Source organism: Thermobia domestica, chromosome 6 (genome assembly GCF_964235325.1).
Source record: "Thermobia domestica chromosome 6, izTheDome1.hap1.1, whole genome shotgun sequence".
NCBI lineage: Eukaryota > Metazoa > Arthropoda > Insecta > Zygentoma > Lepismatidae > Thermobia > Thermobia domestica.
Genome location: NC_137459.1, coordinates 162,568,430 through 162,587,844, shown reverse-complemented (window position 1 = coordinate 162,587,844; position 19,415 = coordinate 162,568,430). Strand labels below are relative to the sequence as shown.

The 19,415-nt window shown below is 35.7% G+C and overlaps 1 protein-coding gene across 2 annotated transcripts in view; it reads right to left on the bottom strand.

Annotated features, from left to right (window-relative positions):
- Positions 1–19,415, bottom strand: part of Kank (KN motif and ankyrin repeat domain-containing protein 2 kank) — a 367,377-nt gene that overhangs the window by 188,222 nt on the left and 159,740 nt on the right. For both annotated transcript variants that reach the window (XM_081762311.1, XM_081762312.1), the window contains exon 4: positions 13,612–13,804. In XM_081762311.1, coding sequence (XP_081618437.1) covers positions 13,612–13,804 — 193 coding nt within the window. The remainder of the gene's footprint in view (positions 1–13,611; positions 13,805–19,415) is intronic.

Here is a 19,415-nt window from a genome sequence, read left to right as displayed (position 1 = left end):
ATTCTGGTGTTGCAATATTCTGTGATAAATCTTCGCGTAATGTTTTTCTGTTATAAAACTAAGATCTTAGCGGGAAAAATCCTCTTTCAAATAGCATGTGGGATATGCACTAAACCAAATGCAGTTTGTAACTCTGGGAGAGTTAGTCATAAGTTTTGGCACTCAAATATAGATACTACCTCCAAGAGTGGACACCGTAGTCTAGTGGTTAGAGCGTTGGACTCATGTCCGCGTGGTCCCAGGTTCGATTCCCGGCCGGCACTTTCCAATTTTCGGTGTCCACCCAGCGTTGTGAGGCAAAGTGGGGAATCACATGAAAGCAAGAATCACGGCACTAGGTCTAGAAAGTTCCTGATGCACCTGCTAGGAACAGGGCGTCGCAACGCGCTGACCACGCGCTCGCCGCTAGGCTAGAGGTAGTTTAGCCGGTCGCTACCAGATGACGCTGAAGCAGGCTTAGGCCCACAAAATAGGCTGTTAAGCCAAGTGTTTTATTATTATTATTATTATTATTATTATTATTATTATTATTATTATTATTATTATTATTATTATTATTATTATTATTATTATTATCTACCTCCAAGAAGTAGTTCTTTAGTTTCACGTTGATAAGAAATTCAATTATCACGGTCTTGCCAGACTGATTTTCTGCAATAGAATAGATATATATTATTCAATTCAATTAGTTCTTGTTCTTACCTTGTTACTTTGCTTAATTCAATGTAGATTCTCTGTAGTTCCTCTTCAAGCCCCTGAAATTTTGCTTTTGAGGAGAGATATTTTGTATCCATCTCGTCGCTGTAGCTTTTCTTCCGTCCACTATTACTCTTTGCTGATGTTGTTTTCCTATGAATTATGTCGCCCATCGTCACCTTGGACATCAACGCGAGACCACCTTAAATACAGTTATCTCAGCTAACAGCGCACCCACAATTTGGTCTCATTGAAACTCAGAGGCGTTTCCCATTAAGCATCACCATCATCTGCTCACTTCAACATACACCTCCATTCTACTCCGTCGGACACACTTCAACCGATCACCTAACACACACTAACGCTGCACACACATAATCAGTATTACCATCTCGTAATGCATCTACGTGTATTAATTACTTTGATAACAATCTGTACGTAATCGGATTTACATATGATATCGGTATTGAAAAGGTCGTAAAATCTTAAGCGCACACAAGATTTTTTATTTATTTATTTATTTTTTATTTATTTTAGGTTATCCAGCATAACATTAAATGTATTTTAAGTATAGGCCTAGGTACGATAAATTTAATAAATAATGAACAGAATTTGTTCCGAACGGACAATACATATCGAATTAAGAACAAAAAACAGAAGACAAAAACGATAGGCAGTGTTAGTATATGTTGATTTCAGTGTTTGATAGAATTGTGTTTGTGTAGAAGCAAGGATTACCTCCCAGATGTGTACATTCCCAGATGCGTACATGTCAAAATCCTTCCCAGATGCGTAAAAGTGCCATGGACGATGACATGACATATTTTGATATTGATAAGAGTTTTCCAACTTCCGTACATGTTTAATACCTGACACCGTTTCTGTGTATTTTTAATAAAGTTTGAGCAGAGGAGGATATGAAATTGCATGCTGAAGGAAATACGAAAAGAAGCATTCATACTTTCCATACTGTTGTAAGTTTTTTTTCTTTTTTTTTCGACTCAACTCTTCACGTTGAATTCAAATTCGACCAATGTATCCCCGAAATGTGTGCGATATAAATTCACAAATCACATCAAAGAGATATAGAAGTCGGCTTTTATAAAGAGTCTGTATACCGTATATATATATACAGTTTATGACAACTTATGAATATATGAAACTGCAACCAAATATCATCTAACATCTTTTGAAACATCAAAACTACCAATTTTTTTTTTTTTTTTTTTTTTTTTTTTTTTGTCAAGCTGCATATATACTTTCTTCTTTTACCTTGCAAGTTGAGATACTTTCTGTCGTAAGCATAGTCACTTGTCCTGGCTTCTAACTTGAGAAAAAGGACTAATTCGATGACTTGAGGATTTTGCTTGTTTAGCAGAGTGTTTAATCTGTTATACCAATCCTCTGTGGTATTATTTGTTCTATGGTGTTTTTCATGACAGTTCCACATGCTTGTTGGGACTGTAGAACTTTTTGCTACTGGTCAATGAAATATCCATAGAACTGCTCAAGCTTAAGGAATGTCTTCTTGAATAAACAGTTAACCACTGTCGACCATTTCTAACGGAAGAAAAGATAATGACGCAAGCATTCGAACTTGAAGTCTTATATACTATCATCATTGGTTTTGTAGCCTGTAACCAAAACCAAATCCTGTATCTTAAGCCAAAGACACTGGCTAAAGTGAAAATCGCACCTACTTATGGAAGCTGAAGGGAAAATTGTCCTAAAAGAATTCATTACTGTTACCTTGAAGCCTACCATTACAACTTCAGTATTCCAATTCACGAATTTAACCTTTCATATATATGCTTTCCCTTGTTCGGGAGAAGGCTAAAAATCACTGGAATCACATTAGTTTCCTCTATTGAACTTCCAATATCTGCATGAATTACAAAAATTTGGGAGAAAAGTTTGTTGTAGCTCTTAAACGTGCCGTCAATAGTCTACAAAACGAAACTATTCAAGGATTCTTATTCGCTGTGGCTGCTACTCGAAACGAAACCTTTAGATTCCATATCCCCCCTCTGCTCAAAAACTAACAAAAATTCACAGAAATAGTGCCAGTTATTGAACTTGTACGGAAATGGGAATTCTTATCTCGCTTTTAAATCATGACATTTCTTTGCATCTGGCACTTGTACGCATCTGGGAAGGATTTTGACATGTACGGAAATGGGAATGTACGCAAGTGGGAGGACACCAGAAGCAAGAAGAATTGATTTATTTTCTTTCCCATAGTACCTACTTGCGTTGCTCTTGTCAATTTATTTAAGAAAGTATGAAATACTGTATATGGTATTTTAACTGAAAAAAATCTATTCTATTAATTATACAACCTTTCATCAAACAAAGTGTTAGGAACAACCAGGAAATCTAGCATTGATACGGTACACAAATATTCAGATAATGTCTTGCTCCCCCCCACTTTTAACGTCCAATCGCCGCTGCTGTATGTATGTAATAGAGACTAGTAAATGCAATGTAACTTTCAAAGTACGTTATCACTCTATCTTACACAGTGCGTTCAATAAGTTCCGGCGTTACTTCGAAACAAAATACTTAACGGTGTCAGAAAAAATATTATCACGTTAATTTTCTACATACATCCCTTCCCACGCAATACACTTGCACGGCTGGTTATAAAGGCTCTGGAACATTGTAAGAAAATGTGTCCACTTGTATGATGTTCAATACCGACATCATATTTGCTTGAATCGATGCAACATCCTTAGAACTTCCCCCCCTTTCCTTGAGGGAAGATTTGTGCTTAGGACCAAATCAGGTGAAAATGGGGTTGTTGAAGAACTGTGACCCTTCCTTTGGCCCAAAACTGACGCACAAGAAAACTGGTATGGGCCAGAGCATAGTCAGCCACATGAACAACAATGTCTATTTCCGTCCTGCATCATCTTGTACATTTTAGTCGCGAGTTTATCACGTATGAAACACAATTTGATTGCAACACGCTGCTGCATTCTCTCAACACTGACAATTAATTAAGAAGCATGAACATGACAGCAAATGTAACAGCATTCCAGTGGAGAACTATCCTAAGGCATTCCAAAGCCTCTACGATAGGTTCCGTGAGTGTATGGCAAGGGAACAGATGTATGTAGAAAGCTAAAGGTGTATTTTTTTTTTCTGGCATCGTTAAGTATTGTATTTTAAGATAGCCAAGGAACTTATTGAACGCTGTGTAATCAATGTAAAGAAGATGAATTATTTGAATATTTAAGCATCGTGGAAACAAATAACAACAACAAAGTCAACGATGAAATGAAAAATAAATTAGCAGTATGAAGTGCATGTTGCTACACCTAGATATCATATAATCATCGTGACTAATATCACGATATTACGATCTATAAAAGCACAATTCTGTCCGTCCTATTACATGGCCATGAAAGATGGTTGCCGATGTAAAGAAGAACAAACACTAATGGCTTTCGGAAACAAACTTTCAGGAAGCTTAGAGAAAATGCCTTCAATCATGATAATACTGTACTTTGAAAGGAGGATTATACAAAGCAGGGTCTGAGGGAGATGCAGAGAAAGTTATCCAAATTGGATTGGCTCGAGAAACGTAAAATCCAATAGAAAATTTTTGTTTCTGAGGTAATAACCCTTGTGGTCGTTAAGCCATAGAGCAACTTATCGATATTTTAATAAAATAATCGTTGAGATGTAGTTTTACAAAATAGTTAGTGTGCAAGAATGTATAAATGTAATATCTATTCTTGATCAATCATTTCCTCAAAATTATGCTTTACTCCGCATTATCACTTATTAGTAGAAGCAGTAGTATTTTATGTAAATGAAAGTTATAATTTGCAGTCATATCAGCAAAATCAACATCTAATAGTCTTAGAAGAAAATGATGTATTTGTGCTGTGTAGTTGTTTTATGGTAAAGGCCTACAGAGGGAAAAATAAAACTTTTCGACACGTGTGTATCTATGGCGGTAAAGATTGAAAAGTGTAATAATTTGTTGTGTCAGCTTTTCTATATTAGACACTGCATTGACACCTTCAGCTAGTGTTAAGCAATGTCCTTTAGTGCACATACATATATATGAGTTCAAGAAAAATCACAATTAACAACGCCGGAAATTAAAGTTGGGTGTCTAGAATACGAAATGTGTATCTAATTCCACCATATTCTGTTCTTTGGTCCAAATGATTCCTAGATATTGAATTTAAACTTAAAAAAAAAAGAGTGATCCACGTATATTACTGTTTACAAAATATACAAAATAAGCACATTCACATCTAGATTTGAGATCTTAGTTTCCACCCAGTAGCTTCCTTACATGGTTAACGTTCTGGAATTTGGTGTGGGAGACTTGGGTACAATCTTCGATGGATGTACTGTACATATATGGTTCTGATTTTGTATTAAGTTACAAATCCATGTTTCATATAGCCTTGTTACTGTAAAGGGATATCAAACTTCCAGTAAGCATAGATCTGTAACAAACGTTTAGCTAAACATCAAAATAACATTAGCTTAAATAAAAATAAAATCCGACTTCACACAGATTGGTAATAATAAGTGTTTTTGTCAGATATAATTTTTAAGTTAGCGCACTTCGAAAGATAGAATGGGCAGTATTCAGCGGTAACTTATTACAGAACAATGCATTATTATTATTATTATTATTATTATTATTATTATTATTATTATTATTATTATTATTATTATTATTATTATTATTATTATTATTACAGTTATAATTATATACCTATTTTTGCCAGTCCATCCATTATAGTTCCACTGACCTTTGGAAAGGATACATTTCCCTATAACAAACACAATTATCACTAGAAAACAGCAAAATAATTTTGCTTATGAACAACACACACGTTCATGCACACGTGACGTCAAACTTTAGAATTAAATCCATATGTTCCATAGTACACAGTCGTGGTGTCATTTCGCACACCTACTACAAATGAATTTGTTCACCTCCAAGTGCACGTCAATCTCGATTATAAATGTGCTGATATGGTTTGGTAGATGCGTGAGTGTTCGATAAGCAAAGCCGGCGAAGGGGAGAGAGACGAGATAGTTGCTAACAAAGCAATGAAAATCGCTATCGCATATCTGACTCAGGAGGTTTACCCTAATAAAAGGATCAATCAAGAAAAATCCTAATTTATGAGCATGAACGTTCCTTTTGCTTCCAATGAAATTGCAATTGTCGTAGTAACTCTATTATTATTATTATTATTATTATTATTATTATTATTATTATTATTATTATTATTATTATTATTATTATTATTATTATTATTTAATAATTTGTAAACCATTTACAGCAAAATTCTGGTAGAAAAATGATATACAGGGTGTCCCGCAATTCTTATGACAGTGTTTTAATATTAGCTAGCTGAACCTGCGCTCTCTACACAGCGCATCATTCTCATATGAGCGTGAATCTCCTTGTCATTCCTCACAACATGTGTATATGTCCCTTTACAGACACAAGTGAAAGACGTCTTGATTAAAAAAAAATGGCAAGGGGTACTATAAAGGGAAGATATTTTCGATTATTTTTTTCAATATCTCATACCGTTTGCAAGATTTGAGCCTACTTCCAGTTAGAGTTTCTAATTCATGTATGATCGAATGTTTTCTTTCTTCTTGCATGCAATATGTATTAAGCAAATATGTTACACACAATTAATTTTAATGTGAGCGATAGATGGTGTTTATTGGGCAAAACACTCTAAACAATAAATATTCTTTATACACTGGAGAAATGGTTATCCTTCGTTTTCCATTATCATTTGGGCATGTAACAAACACCTGAGAGATATACTACTCCCGTATACAATTAGGCGCTGTTGCGATGTATAACTCGTAGGATACGGTGCTTTATTTATTTTAGAAATTTCAACACTTCTAGTGTACCCATCAAAAGAAATGTTTTTAAATATTCAATTAGAACTGAACAATCTACATAAAATTTGCAATCGATCAGGGAAAACGGCAGATTTCTAGCACTTGTGGTTTTCGAGATCTCATTGTCGAAAGGATTGCGGACAAACATATAAACCTAGCATTTTAATATACAGACTAGCTGAATCTGTGCTCTCTACACATCGTATCATTCACATGAGCATGAACCTCCTTGTCATTCCTCACAACATCTGTACATGTTCCTTTACAGACACACGTGAAAGATGTCTTGATAAAAATCTGCAAGGGGCAGGGGAAATGAAGGGGAAATATTTTTGATGATTTTTTTCAATATCTCGCACCGTTTGCAAGATTTGAACCTACTTCCGGTTGGAGTTTCTAATTCATATATGATCAGTGCTTTCTTTCTTCTTGCATGCATTATGTAATAAGCAAATACATTACACACACAATGAATTATAATGTCAGTGAAATATTGTGTGAGTTGGACAAAACACCCCAAACAATAATATTTATTTTAGACTGGAGAAGTGGTTACCCTTCGTTTTTGTTATAATTTGGCCATGAAACAAACGCCTGAGAGATATGCACTCATATATGCAACTCATGTTGTGTTGGAATGTATAACCCGCAGGATATGATGTTTTACTTTTTTAAAAGAAATCAACAATTCCAGTGTACCCCTAGAAATGTAATAGAGAAATAACGGCCAAGTTTTTAAATATTCAATTAAAACAGGACAATCTACACAAAATTTGGAATGGACCAGTGAAAACGGCACGTTTTTAGCACTTGTGTTTTTTGAGATCTCATTGTCGAAAGGATTGGAGACAAACATATAAACTTATCTTTGGAGACAAACATATAAACCTAGCATTTTTTAAATATAGATTCTACTTTAATATTGGGGGCCGCGGTGGCTCAGTGGTAGAGCGTTCACCTCTGGTGCTTGGGGTCCCGGGTTCGATCCCAGCCCCCGCCAACTGAACTTTGTGGTGGACAAACACTGTGTGCGTGGGTTTACTCGGGGTTCTCCCGCTTTCTTCATTTCACCATTTCATTCATTGCTCATTGTCACCGTCTCCTTTAGTCTAACCGGCATAACCGGTGGACGTAAAACTCAAATATTTCATTTCATTTCTACTTTAACATTAAATACTCTTCCCTTTCCAGCTCATTTTGACCGATCTTTATTTGCACACATATGCGGGAATCCACTACTTCTTTTGGGAAATCCCTTGTGCAATTGTTCTGGAGGGTTTGATTTTGATATTGTTGGATACTACGCCTGAACTTCCTGTGTGCAATTCTACACCGACTGTGTCAAGGTCATTCGTCTTTGTGCTATAGCGTGTCGAAGTTCCGTGTCGTCAAATTTCCCACGCTCATAACTCGTAAACGACGCCGTGTTCGACTTTCTGTCCATATAGTTTGTTGTTTGTTTTGATCTCTACTTTCAACTCCCAAACGCTGTCACAGTAATTACGGGACACCCTGTATATTCATGTACAGAAAATTGAGCGTTATTTGCGTAATAGAAAAGCTGTGGTTCATTGCTTATTTTATTATTATTATTATTATTATTATTATTATTATTATTATTATTATTATTATTATTATTATTATTATTATTATTATTATTATTATTATTATTATTATTACTGTCGAAGGTATACAAGACGAAACAGAACCCATTGGAAACACTTCTTTTTGTACTAGAACTAGCACTGCTGTGTCGCTTAATGTGGCTGGCTAGAACTGCTAACCATGTTTTCGTACATGTTTTGTTTAAGAGTTGCTTACTGTGTGAAGTTATGCCGACTAGTGCAGGTGTTGAGATGAATTGCAAATTAACAAAGGAATAACGTGTTTTCGTGCTACAAGCTTGGTGGAAACACAACAAAAACAAAATTGGTGACAGCAAACTTCAGATTTCTAGATGTGGAACCACCATTACGTCAAGCCATGAGAGACCTGAACCAACTGGTTATTCTTTGAAAACTGGATATTTTTCTGGATATTCTCAGGAAAAAAGACCATATTCACCAAAACTTGTATTTTTTTATACTAATGTTAACATGTAATGCTTACTTAAATCTTCTGGGGGGATTAGTCCTGATATTTGATTGGCTACAACTGCCAGAGTGGTAATTATGTAAAGATCTCAATGAATACATACACCATATTGTGTTAAAATCCAATATTATTTATAAATATTATCATAGAACATATAATTGTTTTACCAGAGGGGGATAAGTTTACTCTTTAGTTCTCGATTAATTTTAAATCCAAGTAGAGGGAATGATCCAAGTAGTGAAGGGCCTTAAAATGTATTCGCTATATTTCATGAAAATCTAATACCTTTACGAAATATATCTTGGATCATTTTTTTTTTTAATCTGACGAGGAAAAGAGGAAGTAATTCATACCACATTAAGGGGCTGACTGCACTGCTTATTCTTGACTAGCTTTAATCCCAAGCACAGAAAAGAATCAATAAAAATATACAACATATTGTATCGAAACTAAATTAGTTTTATTTAAGTTATCGAGAAACTAATAAATCGGTAGGGGACAGTTACACGGCTACTTTATTATTTAATGATTCCAACTCCATGCAGTGTTAACGATTGTGTAGCTTTAAAAAAAATACCACATATTACACTAAAATCAAACAGCTTTAACGGAAATGATCGTGGAACGTATTTTTAAAATTCAGTGGGCACGGTGGCTCAGCAGTTAAGAGTCTACCTCTGGAGGGCGGGTTCCTGGTTCGATCCCCGGTCATGTAATTTTGTGGTGGAGAACATTGTGTCAGTAGATTTTCTCGGAGTACTTCCGTTTCCTCCCAGATTATCATTCCACCGATTTTTCCATCATCATTGACTTGACTTAATCATCCGTCTTCCTTAGCCTAACGGCATAATCATGGAACGTTAAACTAAAGGATTTCATTTCATTTTTAAATTGGAGGGCAGAAGTAATCGATATGACATGAAGGAGCTGAATTCGTCGCTCATGCTTGACTGGTTTTAACCCCAAGCAATGGAGATCACGGAAAGGGTCAAAGAAAATATCCATTTTGTTGCGTCAGAACCGAGAAACTTTTAAAAAAAATATCGTAGAATTATAAAAGAAATCGCGGAGGAGGGGATAGGAGTGTAAATCCACAACTTTGTTCTTTGCTGATTTTAATTCCCTGTAGAAGAGAATTTAGGATTTAAATTTCTGGGCTTTCGGCATCTATGGCCATTTAGCCCGTCACGTTTGAGGGATGACGTCCCTAGGCGAGCATACAATCCGGGGAAAGGGAAAGAAGAAATGATTGGGAAAGGAAGGAAGCGGCGTGGGACCTACATGTTAGGTACCACCCAGGCATTTGCCTGGTGTGAATGAAGAAAACCCAGGAAAACCTCATTCAGGATGGCTGGCCTGAAAAGCTTTTTACACTTTTTCGACCGAGTGCCCCACCGGGAATCGAACCCAGGACTCCCTGCAGAAGAGATGATCGGGAAGCCCCAAAATCTCGAACATTTTAAAACTAAGATTATCGTGGAGTGTATTTTTGAAATAGGCGGGGAGATTTCCACTTTCATTCTTGGCAAGTTTTAACCCTCCCTATGCCAAAAATAAAATGTGAATTAAGTTTCGTCATAATATAAAAATTTTCAAATAGCTTATATTGGAAAATTTTGTTGCATGTACAGTAAATGGGGTATCGTGTATGTGAACAGACAGACGAGAAGACGCACAAATGCCAATAGAGTCGAATAATAGAAGCTTCGCTAACACTCGCTTCAAAGTAGTGATTCAGGCAGGTGATATGATGGGTGAATATAATTCCACAAGTAAAGAAGTTCGTAGCAAAATAATAGTAATAGTAATAGTAATAGTAATAGTAATAGTAATAATAATAATAATAATAATAATAATAATAATAATAATAATAATAATAATAATAATAATAATAATAATAATAATAATAACAATATAATAATAATAACAATAATAATAATAATAACAATATAATAATAATAATAATAATAATAATAATAATAATAATAATAATAATAATAATAATAATAATAATAATAATAATAATAATAATAATAATAATGCAATGACACGAGAATACGTCAAAAATAGCACAGGTAACTCAATTCATATTTGATAAAAGTATAAACGTTAATCTGTCAGGATATTTACTGAACTCCCCTCGTAGTAGTGCATTTCACATTATGATATACAGTACTCAGCAAGTGTTTTAAGATCAATTCTACAAGACGTGTACGTATGTGTAGTCAATAATAGTGAACTAAGTTATGACTAGTGCTACCTGTTTTGTTGGGTCACAATAAACGTTTTTTAACCTGTAAAACATTCGGTGAAAAATATTTTAAGTTACAAGAAATTGATAGAGAAACTCACGAAAGGATTATTAACTTTTACATAATCCAGAGCACCGCAAACGTACTAGGGTACAAACAGTAGTAGGACACGCGAAAGAAGCGTGGCTATGAGTCATAAGATAGGGCAAGTGGGGAAAAGACAGTCAGGAAACAAATGCAAGAGAAGGTAAAAATGCCGTATAATGAACACCGAATGTTTCAGGATCAGATGAAAGAAGTGTTCGACAAAAGCCTTATGAACTCAGAAAACAAAATTTTATATACGATTCTAAAGTACTATGCTTAGCATCAGAATCGTATGTCCGTAGATGAGATGTGGAATTAGTGTTCATGTTCGCTGATACATGTGAGCGGATAATGTATATACAAACACAAATATCTTAACATTATAAAAGTACTTGAAGAAAAGTTTGAAAAAATTATTCGCCTAATACGTTTACATTTTTAACAAGACGGGAAAAATCGAAACATCACGGGTGTCTCTGGTGGGGGGACAGGGGAACGCGTCCCCCCACATATTTCAGTACTAGATAAATGGATCAATGCTGAAAGTATTTAGATCTATGTGAAAGAAGTAGAAACATAGGCAGAACAAATTAAAGTTATGCCTGTTCTTCAACATTAGTTTAATGTGATTACAATATCCGCTTGACGTGTCACTTTCAAAGAAGGATTTTTCTTTTAAAGTTACACTTCTTGGTTAGTCAAAGTAGTCTCGGCTGCAGACACACAATTTTTTCATTGCTTAACCAGCAACAATTGGTTTTCATGACAAACGGAGACTGGAGAAGGGAAGGAAAGGATGTATAGAAAGTTTATCTGCGGATTAAGAAGGGAAATTTACAAAGACAGTGAAATATACAATAGAAGCGAAGGTGACAAGAGGGATTTAAAAAGATAGAGAAATTTGAATCTTAAATATGAGAGTAAATTTAGTGCGAATACTGTAGAAGGGCAGCAAGTGACAATATAGAAACTAAAGATAGAAATGAGTGTTTAATGAGCGAATTGAGTTTGAGGAAAATGGAAAGAATACATTGAGGAACTGCATGACAGCAAGAATAAATTGGAAAACGAAGTAAACGAGGATGGTTTATTGGACAAGTTCAAAAACATACAGCGAAATGAAAAACAAAAAGGTGTATAATATACCTTTTGAGTTTATTAAGAATACAGAAGATGAATGAAAATCAAAAATTCGAAATTCGCAATCAAATCAAATGTCATCGTAAGACTTCTTACAAAGAGTTAAGATTTCGTTAGCTAGAAAATTTGAGATATATATATGAGGACTATAAAACTACACTGCTGCAAATGCATTTAAGAACACTAAGCAGGAAATTACCTAAGAATCATATATATAAACTTAATTTTTTTTCGGCAAGTAGGTCTAGTCTACCAGTGATGGAGGAAAATTATGAAGAATTGTGTTGCTAAAGGTAGAAAGAGCTAATGCCATTAGTAAAGTAGATTCTAGTTCACTCGTAATATTGACGTAACTTTAGTTCGGGTCTACTAGCATAATAGTCGTCCCCGTCCCTCCACCCCAATTTTAACATGCCAGAGACGCCCCTTCAAAACATACATATCATATTCTTAGGCCTCTATGTTAGAAGTACTTTACCCCCTTTCACAACTATTATTTTACTTATTTTATTTTCTTTCTTTTCTTCATGTTGTCAAACTATCTGAATAGCTTTGTTGCAACTGTTTGTGTTTAATGCTAAATCTATTGCTTATTTGTTATATTTCGACGAGCAAATCTGTGTTTGTGTCACAAATAATACTGGGCATTATATGGTGTATATTTAAGCACATAGCTTATTGCTGAGAATTGGAGGAAATTGAATCTGTGCAGAGATGTTTTGTTTTTGGTGTATTCTAAATAATAGGCATAAGCGAAGTTGAGGCTATCGCTATTAGATGAAATTTGAGAGTTATGAGTAAATATTAAAGTGGAAATAATAAAGAATTGAGAGGTGGTTACATGTTTATGTTTACAAAGTTTGCATTTTAGCAAGTTAGAAACTTAAAGTACTTTTTTATTAGTATGGCTGAATTATTCATTTTGGTTTGGCATTTTTTGTTGTGCGTGATTAAGTAGTATACGATTAGTTATTCGATGGGATATATGCCATACTTGTGTTTTTGTAACTAGAATGATATAATATACTAATTATTAAATATATTTATTTGACCGTTTTTAATATAAATACTTAAAATTTTGTGTCCAATCACTTTTGATAGTCACTGTTGATGAATCAGTAACACTCAGGCTGCAGTATTGTGGTATTCCTATACCTATTGGTTATGATAGGACATAGTCCTAGCAACAACTATTAGATAATTTGGAGGACTACGTGTCTCCAATGAGTCAAAGGTAAAACTGAAGGTGGTGAGATGTATCAGAACAATTCAGAACTAATACAAACATCAATATAGGACAGTTTCGTTGGCATGAACGTATGTCATTCTTCTGCCACGATCACTAGATTCACTCTATCTGAATATTATTAAGCAACTATCGAATTCTTCTCTGTAACCTTAGCTTAATAGAAGTCACATAGATTTTATTACTTACCATGCTTAGATAAAGGAGTGAAGGTTACTGCGTGATGTAGTTGTGAATCTGATTGGAATAAATCGTCTTTCTTTTTGCGTGACCGCTGAAAAGTCTCTTCGAAATCTTGAACTGCTTTGTGAAGGGCGTCTCTGATAATAGCATTCGTTTTGCCAGGATCAGGAGCGGAGGTGGCAGTACTTTCTTGAGGGACCTGTGAAGAAATAACAACATTGAGATAAAGCATTGGTGCAGTACAATATATATATATATTTTTTAATCCAGTCCAACTGAATTAATTCTTATTTAACGTTTAAGAACACTTAATGATTGATATGTCTGTATCTGTGATTCCTTTAGTACCTAGGTATATTTTTCATCAAAATGGAGTTGCAATAAATAAGTAAATATACTTAAGTGCCAAAAGTCCTGGGATAACGGTAGGAAACTAGTTGTTTTCACGGAAACATCGCGGTACACCAGTCGAAAGGCACGAAGCAGTTTCAGTACAGCCAGCTAGACTTCTGTGAGTGGAGTGAAAAGTTATGTATTGTGGTGATGGCAATCTGACGAGAATTATCGGCGTTTGAGACGAATGGGGCACTCGATTTCAGAAATCGTCCATATAATGAACATTTCTCGCTCCACAGTGTCAAATATGAATCATGAGTACTGCATTTGGAGGCGTTACGACCTATCAGCGACAACACAGTAGCGCTTGCGTGCCCTGAATGACCGCGACCGGCGACATTTGGGCAGACTCGTCCGGGCAAACAGACAAGCAACAGCGCGTGAACTAATGACATGAATCAATCAATAACAGAACATCACAGCAACTTACCTCAGAGGCCAGTGCAAAATAACTTGACCTACATGGGGTATTGCAGCCCGTTACTAACTGCTGACAATCGGCAGCAGCGACTCACATGGGCTCGTAATCATTCGGATTTGCTTTAGATGACCTGCAACTTGTAGCGTGGAGATGAATCACGTTTCTAGTTGATACTCGTGGATGGTAGTGTAAGGTTGCGGCGTATACTCAAGTTGTCAACAAATCACTCTCCAAACTGGTGCTAGCTCCATAATGGTTTGGGACATGTTTAGCCTACATGGTAACCCCCTGGTTTACTTGGACTGAACATTGATCGTTCATTGATATGATCAGCTGATTGGTGAGAATCTCCAGTCCTTTGCGGACTTCGTGTATCTTGCTAAAAATGGGACATTCCAGGACAACAATGCATCATGACACAGGGTCATAACGGTGTGTAACTGATATGAGGAACATTCTAGCCACTTCAAACGTACGACTTTGCTCCCTAGATCTCCGGATATGAACTCTATCGAATACATATGGGATATCATTGAACGGGCTATTCGTGTCCAGAATCCTTCATTTGTAACAACCACCGAATTGTGGACGGCAGTTGAGGCTACGGGGCTGGATATTTTTTCAGCGTATTGTCAGGAACTTGTTAAGTCCCCGTCACACGGACTTGCTACACTTTGCAGTGCTCAAGAAGGTCCAATACGTTATTACGCAGATATCCCATGATGACCACTAACTCCTGTCAGACCGCTGGACCGATTTTGATGAATTTCGATATATGACTTTTCCCATGTTAGTTTCATTAAAATGTGTATCCTAAGGGGGAGCAGGAGAGAGATCAAAATGTATGCGAAAAATTTAGTATCTCACGATCCTCTCAACTTAAGAAGATAAACTTGGTACACTATTCACTAAGACAATAGGACACGTATCGCAGTGTTTTCGAAAATTTCCGTTTAAGGGAGGGGGACAAGGGAGGAATCTATATTTATAAAATGAAGTCCTCCTAAACGATGGACCGATTTGATGATTTATGGTACATGACCGGACCGTGGCCTATCCTAAGTTTTATCATGTTATTTTACTTAAAATACGCATCCTGAGGGCAGAACAGGACGTTCAAAATATTCCTTTGTAAAAGTAAAAAAATAAAAAAAATCAATTTTAAAAACCGAAAACCAAAAGTCGACTTTCAAATTCAAAAAAACATAAATCGATTTTGAAAACCGAAAATCGATATTGAAAACCCCAAAATCGAAAATCGATTTCAAAATCGAAAGTGAAAACCGATTTTGAAAGTCGGAACCGAAAATTGGTTTGAAAATCAAAAATCAATTTTTTAAACCGGAACCTAAACCCAGCTTCGAAAAGCGAAAATCGATTTTGTTTTGATATTTCATCTTTTTCAAAATTTCATTTTCAATTTTCGAAAAAATAAATGGTTTGGACAGCCTAGTAGTCACACTTCAAAATCTGTTTAAGTGCTCGAACATTTACGAGGAGTGACTGAAAAGTTTTGAGCCTAACATAGAAAATGAGAATCTAGAGTAATTATATGTATTAGAATAGTAAAACCCTTGATATTAATGAGTATCAAGCTCAGGTCAGTCATCAAGTATCTGCAATTAAAAGGAATGCCGGAGTCTGAGATCGACCAGGATTTGATCAATACCGTAGGTGAATCTGCCCCTTCATATGCCACCAACAAGAGATGGGTGCAGAAATTCAAGCGTGGTAAGCAGAGTGTTCAAGATAAGTCTGTCTTCGCATTCTTCAGTCTCCCTTCTGGGAGACCATCAAGTGCTACCACCACGAAAAACATTGGTCTGGTACTTGATATGATCATGGAAGATCGCCGATTGTCAACTCGACAGACAGAAGACAGACTGGGCATATCACAGGAGAGAGCAGATCATATTCTGAAGAATGAGCTTGGTTTATCTAACGTTTCTGCTCGATGGATCCCACATCTTCTGACTCTCGAACAAAAACGCACTTGGTGCCTCCAATCCGTGGACAATTTGAAACTGCTAGAACATGATGTGGACCATTTTCTCTGTCGACTCATCACTATGGATGAGTGTTGGGTACACCATTACTAGCCAGAAACAAAACAACAATCCAAACAATGGAAGCACAACTCCTTCTTTTCCCCTCCGCTGGGAAAGTGATGGCCTCTGCTTTTGGGATTCCCAAGGTGTGATATTCATTGATTACCTGCAAAGGGGCCATACCATCACAGAACAATACTATAGTAACGTTTAAAAAAAACTTCGAGTGCAAATTCAAGAAAAAAGGCCACAAATGATGTCCAGAGGCGTTTCCTATCATCATCACAATGCTCCTGACCATACATCAGCAGTTGCCAGGGCCACTATTCACTAATGCGGCTTAGAATTCGTACCTCATCCATCATATTCTCCAGATCTGGCCCTCTCAGACTTCCACTTGTTTCCTAATTTAAAAAAAAGTATCTAGCAGGACGACGTTTCGCAAGTGATAATGACGTTATGACAGTCGTGGAGGAGTTTCTGTGGTCACAACCTAAGGATTTTTTTTTTCTACTTGGATAAAAGCACTGCAGCACCGTTGAAGCAAGTGCATTGCTGTCCAAGGGAATTGTGTTGAAAAATAAAGGCATTACCAAATCTGTACTTCTTATAATTTCCTCAATTCTCAAAACTTTTCAGTCACTCCTCGTAAATCTGAAAATATACACTGAATTTACAATTTATTTGTAAGGAAAGTGATGACGTACTAGCTACGGTATTCCGTTGTAGTACGAAATGTCACTAGTTTGATCCCAGAACATATAGGGAGTTCCCAATGGACAAACAAAAATCACATCAATTAGTTTCTGTTCTCTCTTATTAGTCATTATTTCGCCAATTTTTTCGTCTTCATTATCGTTTATTGTAGCCTAGAGGTGAAATCTTCTAACGCTAAAGATATATTTTATTCCGCATAAAATTTACATCTATATAAAATATTATGAAGTAATTCTAGAACTGGGGCGTGTAACTTATACAATAAAACTAATCACTCAGTATGTCACACTTATTATACCAAGTGCCTACATCCACAACTTTCGAAATAATTTCAAAGAAACATATTTCATCAATTGCTCTTTGAACAGCAGAAATTTAAATAAGAAACAGAGAAAAGTACATATCCACCAACTGAAGGGAAAGCGGAAGAATGGTCCCATTCTCTTGCACTAGCCGTGAGAATATCTACCATACAATTATACCTGCATATTGGCTGGATTAGAGTTTAGCCTTCCTTTCAGCCAAGGCTACATGAGACATGGACCTACAGTTTTACATGGAATCCGAATCACATGGGCTACCATCGGAAATCAAACCCAGGTTTTCTGAACCGAAGACGCATATCATAACCATATAGTCACAAAGAAGCACTTTACCTGCATATTTTTAACATAAAAATGAAAATTTTTCAGTTGCAAGTATCACAGGTTATCATTAGTACTGTACACACGAGTGTTGCTGTCAAGTGTTTATTACCTGCTCGTTTAGTCTACGCATTAAAAATTGCGCATTTTGTGTAATTCAGATAAATCAGGCATATCTCAGAAAGGAAGCGAAACCCTCCTAAGTTGATGTTCTGATTCCTCTGAGAAAATCGGAAATGAATATATATTAGCATTATATTGACTCATATTTCTAAAATGTTAGGAATCCTTCTAAGTTTTGAAATAAACATTTTATTTTTGTAACACTCTCATTGGAAAACGTCTGTATTAAACACTGAAGTAAATTATTTAGAACAGACATATCACTTTTTTCAACATTTCAATGTAAGTAATATATATTACAGGGGTGCCCACAAGGGGGGGGCTATGACGCAAACTGCGTCATTGAAATATTTGGGGGGGTTAAAAATCTATATAAATATGTTTGAGAGGATGTAAAAATTAATCGAAAATATTTTTTTTTCATGGAAGAACACCTACGGATAGGCAATTGAGGGGGGGTGCGTCATGGACATTAGGGGGGGTGGGCACCACTGTATATTACATAGATCAAATATAATCATCATAATAAACACTCGTTTTATTTTTAATACAAGGGAATATGTATCTCTTTAAAACTTGTGCACAAGGTATTAGAGTTTGTAAGTAAATCGAGTGCCACAGGTTGCAGCCGTAGATATTCAACTCCACTAGAAAGCAGCAAAAAGAGACTTTTCATAATATCTCCTAAGGGCACCACCAGCGCACCTTCCAACATGCGTGTGTGGGACTTCAGCAGGTGCCCTTCGAATTAGTTTGTGGATAACGCCAGATGTTTTCACATATGCTAATCCAGAACACAAAGCTTTATTATTATTATTATTATTATTATCATTATTATTATTATTATTATTATTATTATTATTATTATTATTATTATTATTATTATTATTATTATTAGCCGAAAGAAAATCGTACTTTTTCCACTCAAAGATTACTTCTGATTTTCTGATATCAATGTATATCTTTCACTAATACTAAACTAAAGTGCCTGGTATTATAATCCACGAAGGGACGCCAGATGGATTATTGTCCAATATGTGGATAGCACATAGACTTCATCGACAGTTATTAACTGCTTTTTAGGTCAAAAATTTGCTATCTCCTAAGTTCAAGTAGTTCCTGAACTGGCTCAAGATACTACACCAAAATAAAAGCAGTATATTCCAGCTACCTGAGTTAACTGTAGTGAATGCACACAATTTTATGCATAAAACTAGTAATAGTTTGCTATGGTATTCTATCTTTAGCAGGTTAGCTAGCGGCACTGGCGAATATATGGGGAGGACAGGGCAACCGCTCCTGAAAGGCTATACTTTTATAGGTTTATATGTAAAAATGTTGCTTTATTTTATTCTGATCAGATGTAAACTCCTTATTTCCAACCTACATTAATCGTCCAAGGAAAGATCCGCCCTCCTCCAAACGCACTTTCTGGATCCGCTAGTGGCTAGCGGTAATTTT